Genomic DNA, 13,338 nt, shown 5'->3' with positions numbered 1-13,338 from the left:
AATTGTGTTCATTCATGTATTAATGTAGTTATATTAATTAGTTATATTTAAATTTATAAAATTATGTAAAAAAATCACTTCATTATATAAAACATAAAAGGAGGGGTAAATAGTCTTTTCAATTCTAATATGTGGACTAATGATCCTATATCATTCATGATATGAAACATAATTTATATTGGACTCATCAAATTACTATGTGTTTTAGTCAAAAAGTTATTATAAATTACCATATCACTTTCTTTATTTTTCTGTATATCTTCTTACAAAAAATCAAAAAATTATTAAAATAACTTGTTCTCAAATGAGGCATAATTCACACATCTCATGTACTAAGCATGACCTAAAACTATCTGCTATGGATACTTCTTTCATTTTTTTCTCTGTCGATCACGTTGGTCAATAAGTAGACTACCAGTAAGCCTCAACAACGTCCCGATCCAACCCTAAAATTCGAGGTTTGGACTGGCGAAGCCCAATATCCATTGTCTTGGTTTGATTCATCTTAAATTCTCAAAGTCAAGTCCTACCAATGAACCTATATAGAGTTATGGACTTCAGGTTTTGTACATTAATTTAAAAAATATAATTTGCATTCAATTAATTTTATAAGTTTTGCATCAAAATTTAAAAATGAATAATCAATTCTTTGAGTTGGCGACCGACTGAAAATTTTTCATTCCATCAAAAGATTAGATTGGTTTGGTTGATATTTTCTCTACAATGCAACCCTGCTCACACCTCTAGGCCAAAGTGCAAGAACAATATATTCATTTGTGTTTATCCACACTTGCAAGCCATTCAACAAGCAGATCCATAACATAATCAATAGAAACCTATATTAAATTAAAAGATATTGGAGAAGACCAAGAATTCTGTTTTTTCCAGAACATCTGGTCAATTAATGCACAAACCAATACAAACAACACTATTTTCTCAGTAGTGAAATCAGAGAATAGGAACCCTAGCAAATGTAAGAAACCATGGCCAAAACCCAGTTTGGAAACCGTGATTTCAACGATGTTAATGAAGCACAACAACGAATACATATCAAGAAAATAACGTATAAGCCATCAAAACAATCATAACACCACCACTAGGAGGACCGTCGTGAGCACTAGCAGCACGGATCTGACTTCCACTGCTGGAATTGGTCGATTGTGTAGGTGCAGTTGCAGGGCATATAAGCCCTTGTTTATCGTCCCGGCACAAACTGGCGAAAAGGCCAGCTGAGTAATTCCCTCTTTGGTTGATGTAACTGAACATGGTATCAACACAATTATTAGACAAGTCATTTAGCGCATCCACATAAGGGCAAGCAAATTCTTTAAAAGCTGGACAACAGCTATTGGCCGTGTACTGCGGTCCTTTGCACTGGCTGGTGATGATGGTGTAGTTCAAAAACTCAAAGCTTACAGGGCAAGCTGCAAATAACATGATGCAAAGATATCGTTCAAGAATTATTTTAGGGATCCCAACAATTTTCTTTACTATATGTTAGTAGCCAAAATGAACCAACCTGATGGTGAACAGCTATTAAGAAATCTGTTCAACTATTCAATTGATCACAAAACCAAAATATACATAGAATTGATCAAAAAAATAACAAGTATATAAAAGAAGAAGATCACAAGGGCCACAACCCTAAACTCAAACCGCCACAGCCTACTCAATATCTCATCAACCCAAAGCTGCATAAACATATTACAAGTAGGCTGGGCTATTTATAAGGATTCAAGAAACCCTAACTAAAAGAACTTTTCAAAAATAAAATAAATCTCAAAATATAAAATATTATCAAAATTAATTATTTAATCCTATTTCTTCAATCAATTCCTTTCTGTTTCCCATCAAAACCTAGTTCTAGTAACTTCAAAAACTCAAGCAAGAAATCTAGGTGTCATATAATTAACATGTGGTTGTCTTAATATGTAAGTATGTACCCAAGGAATTATCATTTGCATGAGAATGTTCAGACTCCTATGGTACAAACCTCACAATATATAGGACATGTCAAACAATCTTGAGAATGTTTTCACACCAGAAAAATAAATAAACAAGTAAAATTTGAACCCTTTTGCTCGCCTCTTCATTTTCGATACCAGAAGACAGCACTATACAAGTATGCTATAAATGGCTTTGTCAAAATGTTTGGAAACAAGTTACAGTTGATATGTAAAATTTTTGAAGGAACAGTGAGTTAGAAAACTGCTTAAACATTGGAGTGATGGAAGAGATCTTGCTCCTCAAGTTTTTTTTTTTTATTTTTGCAACTCAATTCCATATTACTCCATTCCCTGAACTACAATAGTGAGTAATATGCACGTGATTTAGACACTATGATCCCTGAATACTAATGTAAACCTTCAAAACAAGTAGTTCTTTTTCCTTATGATCATCCCACAAGCAGATGGTATATATATTGAAGGCCACATGATGTCGGATTGAAAATTCACTCAATTTTGCACACAAAAATTGTAATTAGCAACACCAATATAAGTTGTCATATGAATTTCAGTACAAGATAAGATAGAGGACATCTTAACGTGTCTTGCCGGAAAAAGAAAAAAAAAACATTCATTTGTATTTTACTTGCAAAAACCTTAATCCCCAAGATTGCATACCTACTACATTCCACAAAATTAAAAATTATGCACAACAGAATTTTAAAAACATATGGTCTGGTAAACCCCACACATACTTACTACATTCATTTGAATTGATCTCTTTTAAATAAGCTAAACTCAATATATATACACATCACTGAAGTCTACCTTTGTAACTGGAAAGCTAACTAGCAAATAGGGCTGTTCATCCAAACTGACCCAACCTGACCCAAAAATGAAATTAATGGTCGGATTTGAAATAGCAAGTGTAAGGACAAGATATTTTTGGATTGGCAGACAGGTCTCGGTTCTGAATACACCCCAACCAATTAACCTGACCCAACCGAGCAATATTGCTTCTCATATGTGTATACCAAACCGACTGCAAAACCAACAATTTGGCTCAGTCGCGTTTGAACAGTAGGACGGTCGAGTATTGAATGAATGATTCCCTAATACAAAGTGTTCTGTTTGGTTAACGGACCAAGGGTGAACCCAACCCAAACTGACAAGTGAACATCCCTACTTGCAACAACTTGAAACAAGTTCAGCCAACTAACAATTGCTAACATGTACAAAATCCTAAGCAACTCTATATTGATTCCCAACTAACTCAATACTTGATGCTTCGACTCCACAGTAACAAGAAGTGTCATTCTTAATGAAGAATTTTTTTTTTTTTCTTTCTTGTTTCTCCTTCAGTTTTCCTTGGAGGAGTAACTGGAATGGAATCCCCACCAAGAGGCTGGACAGTACAAAAGCCAACTGGAAACAAACAGTCAAGTTGCCAAAACCCAAAAGCATACTCATTAAAAAAAAAATAAAAAAAGAAGAAGAAATATATCAGAAACCATTGGCCACCAGAGAAGTATTGAATAAATTGACATAAACAGATCCATGTATGCTTTAGCTCCCTAAACAGGGGATTTTTGTGGTTGGATGCCTCAGAAAATGAAAATGCTCAAGACAATACTGATAATTTCTTTGGAAGAGCCCCCATCCTAGTTAAATTTTAATCTCATATAACAATAACCGAATCGAATCGAATCAAACCAAACTAAACATTGTGTCCCAAGTGCGGTCGGCTAATCAAGGCTATATAGTCAAATTAAATAAATTCATCTTTCTTTCTTTTTTTTACTCCTGAATCTGATCTAACCATATGTTAATGTTCAATCATCATATATTTTGCCGAAATTTTAAGCATAAATCCAGCAGATACATGCGTTATTAAACCCCAAAACAAAACAAAAATTCAAATGAAAAATACCCCTTAAAGCAATGGAATGGATTAAAAAGGGTATAATTGAAAAGAAAAAAGCACCTTTCTTGGCTTGAAGAAGATTCCGACCCATTAAAGATCTACCCCCAAATATATCATCTGCATTACACAAACCCACATCTAAAAAATACTATTATCACAATAGATATACATATATAGAGCTTGCTTGGGAAGTAATTTGGAAAGTAAGTTTGGGCTAAAATAGTCCTGAGACCAAATAACTTATTTTAGTTAAATATAATAAAATATTATATTTAATTCATAATTAAAAATTATTCAAATGAAATTTTTTAACTCAAATTAAAAAAATTAAAAAAACAACTAATTTTTAAATGAAATTTTTTAACTCAAATTAAAAAAATTAAAAAAACAAATCACATTCCAAATCAGTTCATACAAAGATATTAGTATTAGGTTTTGTATACCTGCAATGAAAGAAGAAGCAGATGCAGAGACAGAGAAGCTGGTCAAAAGGAAGAAGAAGAGAAGCAAAAAGAGAGTTGAAGACGAAGACATCAAACACTGATTTTTCTGCTCCATTTGCCGAGAAACAAGAGAGAGAAAATATTATTTTACGCAAAAACAGAGAGATTTTTAGGCTCCTAAAACCGAGTCAAAGAGAAGAGGCGAGCTGATAATTGACTTGACTGTCTCTCCACAATCACAATCTCTCTCCACTTACATAAGTGGACTTATCTATCAAAATATTATTTTTTTATAAAATATTAAAAATTATATTTATTTAAATCATTCTAAACTACTCTAAAACAACTATTACTTTACTTTTTATTTTCTGTTTTTTTTTCTTATTTTTTAAAAATTATTACATAAAAAATTTTACAGTTTATAAATTTTACCACTATTCTGAAAAAAAAAAAATCCAACTCCTACTCTAATTTGTTATTTCTCTTTTTTTAACTATTTTTTTTTATTTTGTAACTTTTAATTATGTTATTTTATATTATTTATTTTTTGTTATAAATATATTACTTGAATAGATAAAGAAAATTAATATATGTATTGTTGACATTCCAAATAATTACATATCAATAATAAATTTAATAAATATTAATAACTAAAATTTTGAATTTTTTCATGTATCAAAAAAAAATTAAAACCTCCTTGATTTGTAATTCGCCCTAAAATAATTTTACTCCCCTCTACCTTTTCTTTTATGTCTTTCCTTTTCTCTTTTCTCCTACCCACTTAACAAATATGGTTGCTTAGCTTACGAGTGTTATGACTCATCTCATGGGTAACTTTTTCACTTCATTCCTCTTCTTCTTTTTATTCTTATATTTCTTTTACTTACGTCAATAACTATGTGCCTAGACTATTATTGCCATGGTTACTGTTTTGAAAAAAAAAAAAAAAAAAAAAACAAAGCAAAATCATTTAAAAATTTCATAATAAAGATGTTGTGTTTAAATCACACAATAATTTTTTAGTGAATCTTGAACGAATGATTTATATAAATACAAATTGATATTTTAATGTGACAAAATGTAACATTTTTTTTTTGTTTAAGGAGTAATTATAATTTAAGGAAATAAAGTATAATTTGTCCTTTTGTTTTTACTACCACTAAAAATTTGCCACTACATTTGTTTCATTAAATCTACTTTAGGTACAAGATTTTCAGTGTTTGAATATAACTGTCTTAAGTTTCGCTTGGCATTAGTTAATATAGTTAACTTTTTGTGTTAGGACTTTTTTAGCTTCCTTTGGTTTAAATTTTTTGACTTTTTTACTTTTGTAAGAAAAAAAAATTAATGATTATGGTTTAAATGTGACATTTTATCTTATTGACTTATATAGTTTATTTTAAACTTTTGTATTTTTTTTAACTCCAAAATGAAAATCAAGGACTTAATATACCTTCATAAATTATGTTTAAAAAATGCTTGTCTTTTCACATTTTCACTTGATTTAATAATTAACAATATTGGTTGTTTTTCTATTTTAGTCTGGTGTCTCTAGGAGTGTTGGCCATGTATCCTCATTCTTTATAGAGAGAGGCTACATTCACAGGAGAATATTATGATTACATATATTTATGAAAAATAATTTGTACACAAAATTTTTATATATATAAAAACTTATTTAAAATGAGACTGAGAGTCTGTGGGGAAGGTTATCATATATTGACAGATCTTGTTGGTTGTGTTAGCTCATTTAGGAATAAGTTATTTTAATAATTTTTTAATTTTTTAATTAAAATATGAGATAAAAAAAATAATACGTTTGGAATGATTTTTTAATTTTTTATGAAAAGATATGTAAAAAGTAAATAAAAAATAAAATATTTGACTTTTTTTGTATAGATCGTTGGCCTTTTAGTTTTTTTAGGTGATTTTTTGACTTTTAGATTAAAAAGTGATATTGTCAAACGAGACCTCAGTTAGTGTTTTACTTATAGGGTGTGTTTGATTGGACGGATTGAATAAGGGGAGATTAGAATCTATCGGATTTGAGTCATGGGACTGTGAATCCCTTGGACTATTTGGTTGGATTGGATATGTATCCTATGTTTGCTTTTTCATGGGATTAGATGCCTGGAAATGACTATTTTTAGTGAATCCAACGTTTGGTTGGACGGACTGGATAGGATAAATGACCAAAAGACTATTTTATCCTTTTTCAATAGTTTATTAAATAATAGCAATATTAAAAATATCTTTAATATTTTAATTATTTTTATCTAGATTAAATAAAAATTTATTTTATTTTACTTTTTACACAATTAAATAAATTTATTTTTAAAAATTTAAATAAATAAAATATCAATAAAAATATATGTTATTTTTTAATTAAAATTTTAAATAAATTTGTTTTTAACAATAATAATAATTAAACAATGAAATTAAATAAAACATCTATTAAAATTTAAATAATGAAATTAAATAAAATATAAGCAAAATTTTAAAATAAAACATCAACAAAATATCTATAAAAAATTATTTAAAAAAATTAAATAAATAAAACATCAATAAAAAGTTAAATAAAATTATTTTATTTTTAAATTGAGACATTTAAATTTTATTGAATTTTACTAAATATAATACATAATTAAATAGTAGATGGTCAAAATGGATATTTTACCACTTAATCCCAACAGTGGATTGTCCCCCCAAAATTGTCCCACACCCCTCCTAGGACACAATAGTCCCCCATATGGGGGATAAGGAGCCCGGCCGAACTCCATGTCCGGCGGATTAAAAAAAAAAAACAAACGACGGATTGGATGCTCCCTCCGGATTACAAGCCACACAGTAAATAATCCCCTCCCCTTATCCCCCAATCAAACACACCCATAGAGTTCGTTTGGAATGTGAGTTAGTTTTTTGGCTTTTTGATTTTTTAGTTATTTTAGCCTAAAAATAAAAAGTTTTGTTTAGGATAAGCTTTTTGACTTTTGTGAGAGAAAAAATGAAATGATTGTGGGTTGAATGTGACATTTTATCATATTTGGCTAAAATAGTTTATTTTGTCTTATATGACTATTTTAGTCCAAAAGATCTTCCCAAACAATCTCTTGGTTTTTTTTTGTTTGTTTGTTTGTTTGTTTGTATGTTTTGTTACAGGAAGATCCTCCCCACTCGCCTCAGGTCCAAGACAGCGCCCCTTGTAGAGATCTTTAGGGTGTCCTGTTGTCCGGTCTAAATAAGGAGACTATAACTTAGGAACTTGTCCCGACCTCCCAAGACAAGCTCCGCTTAAATCAGGACTAGCACAGCGGGAGAGTATTAAACCCATACCAAGTGCGATGAAGTTGCTTGAGGCTAACCTTCTAACCAACTGTGCTATGCCCAGGAGATTGGCCCAAGGGGGTTTGAACCTAGGACCTAGGGCCTTAAATCCCAAGCCTTTGCCAAGTTGCCAACCACCCTTGGGTTAGCTTGTTATTTGCTGGTACTTGCCCATATCCCCTAAGCTTTTATCTAGTCTCTTTTGATGGTTGGGGTAGCTTGCGGATAAAAAAGATATATGGGCAATTGTGGTGGTTTTGTGTTACTGTTTTGGTAGTTTGTGAGGATTTTCGTTTACCTCGCTTAGTGTGAGTATGTTGTAACCTGTTGTTCGTGTTTGTAGTTTCTCTCTCTTTGGGGGGGGGGGGGGCGGTGTTAGATTCATTCTGGGATATGCCTCTTATAAATTTGTATATTCTTTGTATTTATTTTATGACTTATTTATCGAAAAAAAAAATTTATGAATACTGAAAAATTGAATAATTGGATTAGTATGATACTCGCGTTATTTAGGAAGTTGTCTATTTTAGTTGATTATTTAGTTTTTTGTTACTCTTTTAGCCTAACTAAAAAGTTGTGTTTGAGAAGTTGGTTAGTTTCTTTTTTAGTTCATTTGATGGTTGTGAGAGAAAAAAAGAAATAATTATAGATTCGATTTAACATTTTGTCTTGTTAATTATTTTAGCATATTTTGTCTTTTAATGAGTTATTTTAACTGAACCATTTTCCCAAACACCCCTATTATAATGAAAATGTAAGACAATTGTAACTATAAATATATCTGGTAGGAATGGCCACATGTCGGATTTGAGGCAGGTTTGTCGCCATCTGCCTCTGTCTTGTACCATATTTGAGGTTTTGTATGTAATGTGTGATTGAATTTAATTATAAAATGTTTTAATTTTTTTTTTAACAGATAGTTCGAATGAGTGAGTTTGGAATTTATAATTATTTCTTGAACTGGACTCGGGTAAATATAGTGACCCAATGTTAGGGCCAAGTCAAGGTTTGTTGGAAAAAATGGTTTCAATACTGATTTTTCGAAAACTTTATGCTAATAATTTTTTAGGACCCATAAGTCGGTTTGAAGGGTCCAAGTAGCAATGTGTTCATTGCCGTATGGTGAATAAGATTATGAAATTAGTGAGTCAAAACCATTTATAGGTGAATAAAAAATTGGCTCCAAAGTAAGGTTCATAAACTTTAGTCATGTTGGTAAAAGAAAAAAGAAAAAAAATTCTCAAAATGGTGTTGAGTGTTCTTGTCCCACATGGGAAAGTTAGGAAAAATTTGGTGAAGATATAAAGTCCTAGATGGAACCTTGGGCATGGGCCCAAAGGACACCCAAAGTGTGAATTGGGTTGGGTTGGCCCGTTACTATCTTCTTGGGCCAAAATTATTTAAAAGTATTTATTGTTTGCTGGGAAACAAAAAAATTTGAAATTCATTTTCAAAATTTTGCAACGGTTCAATAGATTTGAATTTCATATTCAAATTTTCAAAAGGCATGTCTCTTCTGAAAAGGTTTTTCCATTGCCTATATTAAGGCAATCCTCCATCCGGGGTTTTGGTATCAAATCAGTAAAAGAAAATTCAAACTTCTATGCCTTGTTTGGTTTGACTTTGAGAGATAAGTTTTCAAAAAATATTTTGGGAAGAGAATTTAGAAATTTTTGTAATTTGTTTGGTTATATATTTTGAAAATAATTTTGGAGTTTGGGAGTTTAGGATGATTTGATATTTTATTGTAATTGAATAGATGTATATGAGAGAAAAAATGATTGAAAATAAGAGAGGAGAGAAAAAAAGTGATTGATTGATGTGTAGGAGAGAGAAAGTGATTTTACAAATTTTTTGAGAAAAATTACAAACCAAACAAAATTTTCAAAAATTTTCTCCAAAATCTTTTTTCCAAAGCCAAACCAAACAAGGCCCTAGTTTCTTCCTCCTCTATTCATCCTGTATTTTTATATTTTTTAGAGTTTAAGTTTGAGAGAGTGCAAAGCACATACTCTGGTTCGCTGTACACATAGAGTTAGTGCGAATTCTGTGTGTGGTGATTGTTGTATCCTGGAGACAGGACGCTTATTAATCTCGAGCACCAATGGAGAGGGCGTTATTCTGTCTTAAAGATATAGTATCCATACACTGGCCTCAATCACAACTTCGTTCAATAGTTTGATCTTCAAAAAATTTTAAGTTTGTTTTATTTTATTTATTATTCGCTATATGAATTTTACCGAAAATATTCTCCAGCAATTTTAAGACAGAATAACCTCTTCAGATTAATGTTTCGGTTAAATTATTTTTTTATTGGGTATATCTTTACTGTGTTCCTATTCTGTTCAAATATAGAATATATTCTGTATTTTTCTGTTTCAAATACAATTAATATTTTATCTTGTTTTTGTTTTCTGGTTTTGTGTTATAGTTTAATACAGATTTGTATTCTGTGTTATTTGTCTCTTTTTTTATATATATAACTAATAAAAAATTTCAATCTACAATTTCTGCCTTATACTGTTTGCTACTGTTTTTTTTTTTTAATATAGAATTTCTTTCTGTAAATTCTGTATTTTCTGGTTAATACATAAGTTAAATATTCTGGGTTATTTTCCTGTTAACGTACTGGATTATGTTTGCTTGAATGATATTGTTTTCCTGTTAATATACTGGATTATGTTTGCTTGACTGATATGTTCAAACGCAAATAGGAAACAAAAAGTTGGTGGTGATCTGCAAAACTACATTTGAAGTATATATATATATATATTTTTAATTTTGGTTTGGTTTGTTTTAGTGCACTTGCCCCAGACAACTACCATGTAGGTTACTGGTTTGGTAGGTTTTTTTCCAAATAAATAAATAATTAATACATATATAAATAAAACAAGACCACCATCTTGTTATTTATTTTTATGCTTTGTTCTACTATGCCTCCGTGTGTTTGTTAAACAAAACGTGTATATATATATAGTTTGTTGTGTGTTCTGCATGCATCACTACTATTTTGTCTTTTATATTGACTACTAGTTTTTTGAACTTTGTTATTTAATATCTAATTTGAGTTAGTTATTGAGAAATCATATTTTGTTTATTGTGAAAAGATTTGTTTTTATTATTTTATTTTGATCAGAAAGTCTAAATGGCAACTGAGACTATAAACACTACTGGAAATACAAACCCAATACCTGCATCTGTTGTGGTTCCTACTTTACTCCTATGGTTATTTCACTTCCCACCACTGTCCCGGTTAACCACAATGAAAAGCCAAAAACATTTAATGAGATAAAGTTTAAGAAATGGTAGCAGAAAATGCCGTTTTATCTTACAACTTTGAATTTGGCAAGATTTGTCAAAGAGAATGCACCCGCCTTGAGTGAGGATAAAACTGATCGGCAAGCAATTGCTGCAGTTGAGTTGGACAAGACGGGTGCATGGAATCATTCTCTTATAAGTTATATGTAAGAGAATGCTTACAAAAAATCAGAATGCTTCCATGTAAGAAAATGCTTCCATGGGTCCAAAGGACACCCAAAGTGTGAGTTGGGTTAGGTTGGGTTGGGTCGGCCCGTTACTATCTTCTTAGGCCAAAATTATTTGAAAGTAGTTTCAATTGTTTGCTGGGAAACAAAAATTTTGAAATTCATATTCAAAATTTTGCAACGACCCAATAGATTTGAATTTCATATTCAAATTTTCAACAAACATGTCTCTTCCAAAGAGGTTTTTCCATTGCCTATATTAAGGCAGCTTCATCCAGGTTTTGGTATAGTAAAAGAAAATTCAGACTTCTAGTTTCTTCTTCCTCTGTTCATCCTGCCTTTTTATATTTTGTAGAGTTTAAGTTTGAGAGAGTGTAAAGCACATACTCTGGTTCGTTGTACACATAGAGTTAGTGCGAATTCTGTGTGTGGTGATTGTTATATCCTGCAGACAAGACGCCTATTAATCTCGTGCACCAATAGATAGGGTGTTATTCTGACTTAAAGACACAATGTCCGTACACTGGTCTTAATCACAACTTCGTTCAATAGTTTGATCTTCGAAAAATTGTAAGTTTGTTTTATTTTATTTATTATTCGCTATTAATTAATTTTATCGAAAATATTTTCCAACACAACAAACACAAAGTCCCTTATTATGTAATGTCGGCCCAACCCGACATTTGTCCACCCCTAGGCGAGTTAGAACGTGAGGGGAAGCAAAACCTATCCTCACCATACGTCCTCATTGAAAAGGGGAAAATCTGTATAGAGTAGGGTGGGAAATGCGGAGCTGGGATAGGACGAGAGGAAATGACCATCCCTATTCAATTTTAGAGAACTACTAAAATGTCATTACAAGAAATTTCACTTTTGGCGACTAAAATTTTAGTCGCCAAAAGCCTTATTTTAGTCACCAATCACTTTTGTCGACTAATATATTTGGTCGCCCGTTTGATCACCAATAGTTCGTCAAGGAAGACAATCTGCGACTATTATTTTTTTGGTAGCCAAAAGTGACCTATTGGCGACTAAAACTTTAGTCGCCATATTTTTTTACAAATCACTATATATATATTTACTTTTAGTGACTAAATTATTTAGTAGTTTTAGTCGCCATATTTTTTTACAAATCACTATATATATATATATATATTTACTTTTAGTGACTAAATTATTTAGTAGTCAATTGAGCATGTATGTTTGGTGACTAACTATTTGATGCCAAAAGTTTTACTTTTTGAAAATTGACAATTAAAAATTTAGTAGCCAAAAGTTTCTTTTTTACAATTGGCGACTAAAAGTTTAGTAGCCAAAAGTTTTACTTTTTTACAATTGGCGACTAAAGTTTTAGTAGCCAAAAGCCAACTTATGATATTCGTTTAGTCACCAAAATGTCTCATTTAGTTTTTATAATTTCCTTTCTCCACAACCTGTAGCATTTAATTTCCAACCATATACAAAACTTAACTATTAACCGTACATATTAAAGAAAATAAGAATCCATAAACATAGTATAATCCAACAAATACACAAACTATCCAAACCAATAATTATAATCCAAATTAAATAAAATCTTAATAACAAAACATATCAGGTGTACATGTTTTGGATCTCCAATCTCAGGGTCTCCATCTCCTTACCATGTGCTCTTGATGTAGGTTCGGATATGGTAGAAGAGAGTCATGGACTGATCCCAAATCCAAAATAAGATAAACATCTCATTCTGTCATCGTAAAAATTAAAAAAAAAAATTTAAAAACCAGAATAAGATAAACAATTGTATTAACTATTATTACATACAATTAATCTATTGTTAAATTCTTACATGTAGGTCACCGCATCGGGAATCAATCCAGTCATTCATCTTCTTCAACTTGTGAGACTTCTCATAGAATTTGCAAAATTCAGGCAACTTTTCATTGTTCTCATGTACACGTTAATTTCTCATCTAATAGAATTTTCTTAAGCATCGTTCTCATGTACTTTTCATTGTTTTCTAAATGTGGAAAAAGATTAAGAAGGAATCCGGTGACACAAAGATGAACATAAACTTTGAATAAAAAACGTGAACCACCACCAAGAGTAACAAATGGACAGTAAGATAAGCAAAAGAATGCTAATTACTTGAGTTCTGAAAAATTGGAAAGAAGATGCTTAAATAGTTTATTTTCAAACACTACTCCTTAATCTTATACAACACTTAATCTTATAGA

The 13,338-nt window shown here is 30.8% G+C and overlaps 1 protein-coding gene across 2 annotated transcripts; it reads right to left on the bottom strand.

The window, feature by feature from the left end:
- Positions 1-822: 822 nt before the first annotated feature.
- Positions 823-4,582, bottom strand: LOC114256847 (GPI-anchored protein LLG1). 2 transcript variants are annotated; one of them, XM_028196526.2, is made up of 3 exons: positions 4,314-4,582; positions 3,931-3,987; positions 823-1,424 (listed from the first exon to the last, which is right to left on the bottom strand). In XM_028196526.2, the coding sequence occupies exons 1-3, from the start codon at positions 4,426-4,428 to the stop codon at positions 1,051-1,053; spliced, it is 546 nt and encodes a 181-aa protein (XP_028052327.1). In that variant the 5' UTR covers positions 4,429-4,582; the 3' UTR covers positions 823-1,050. The 2 variants fall into 2 exon arrangements, with proteins under 2 accessions (XP_028052327.1, XP_028052326.1); XM_028196525.2 differs by having other exon boundaries at positions 3,931-4,008; positions 4,314-4,559.
- Between the last annotated feature and the right edge of the window lie 8,756 nt (positions 4,583-13,338).

The sequence above is a fragment of the Camellia sinensis genome, chromosome 7 (genome assembly GCF_055761805.1).
Source record: "Camellia sinensis isolate YWXY chromosome 7, ASM5576180v1, whole genome shotgun sequence".
NCBI classification, from domain to species: Eukaryota; Viridiplantae; Streptophyta; class Magnoliopsida; order Ericales; family Theaceae; genus Camellia; species Camellia sinensis.
This window is presented reverse-complemented; position numbering and strand designations above follow the sequence as displayed.

Bases quoted from the DNA above. Each gene is read 5' to 3' on its own strand.
- LOC114256847 (XM_028196525.2), bottom strand. From the start codon at position 4,428: ATGGAGCAGAAAAATCAGTGTTTGATGTCTTCGTCTTCAACTCTCTTT. The intron at 4,009-4,313 runs GTATACAAAACC...AGTATTTTTTAG, and splicing joins TGCTTCTTCTTTCATTGCAG to ATGTGGGTTTGTGTAATGCA. The intron at 1,425-3,930 runs GTGCTTTTTTCT...TGTTATTTGCAG, and splicing joins TCTTCTTCAAGCCAAGAAAG to CTTGCCCTGTAAGCTTTGAG.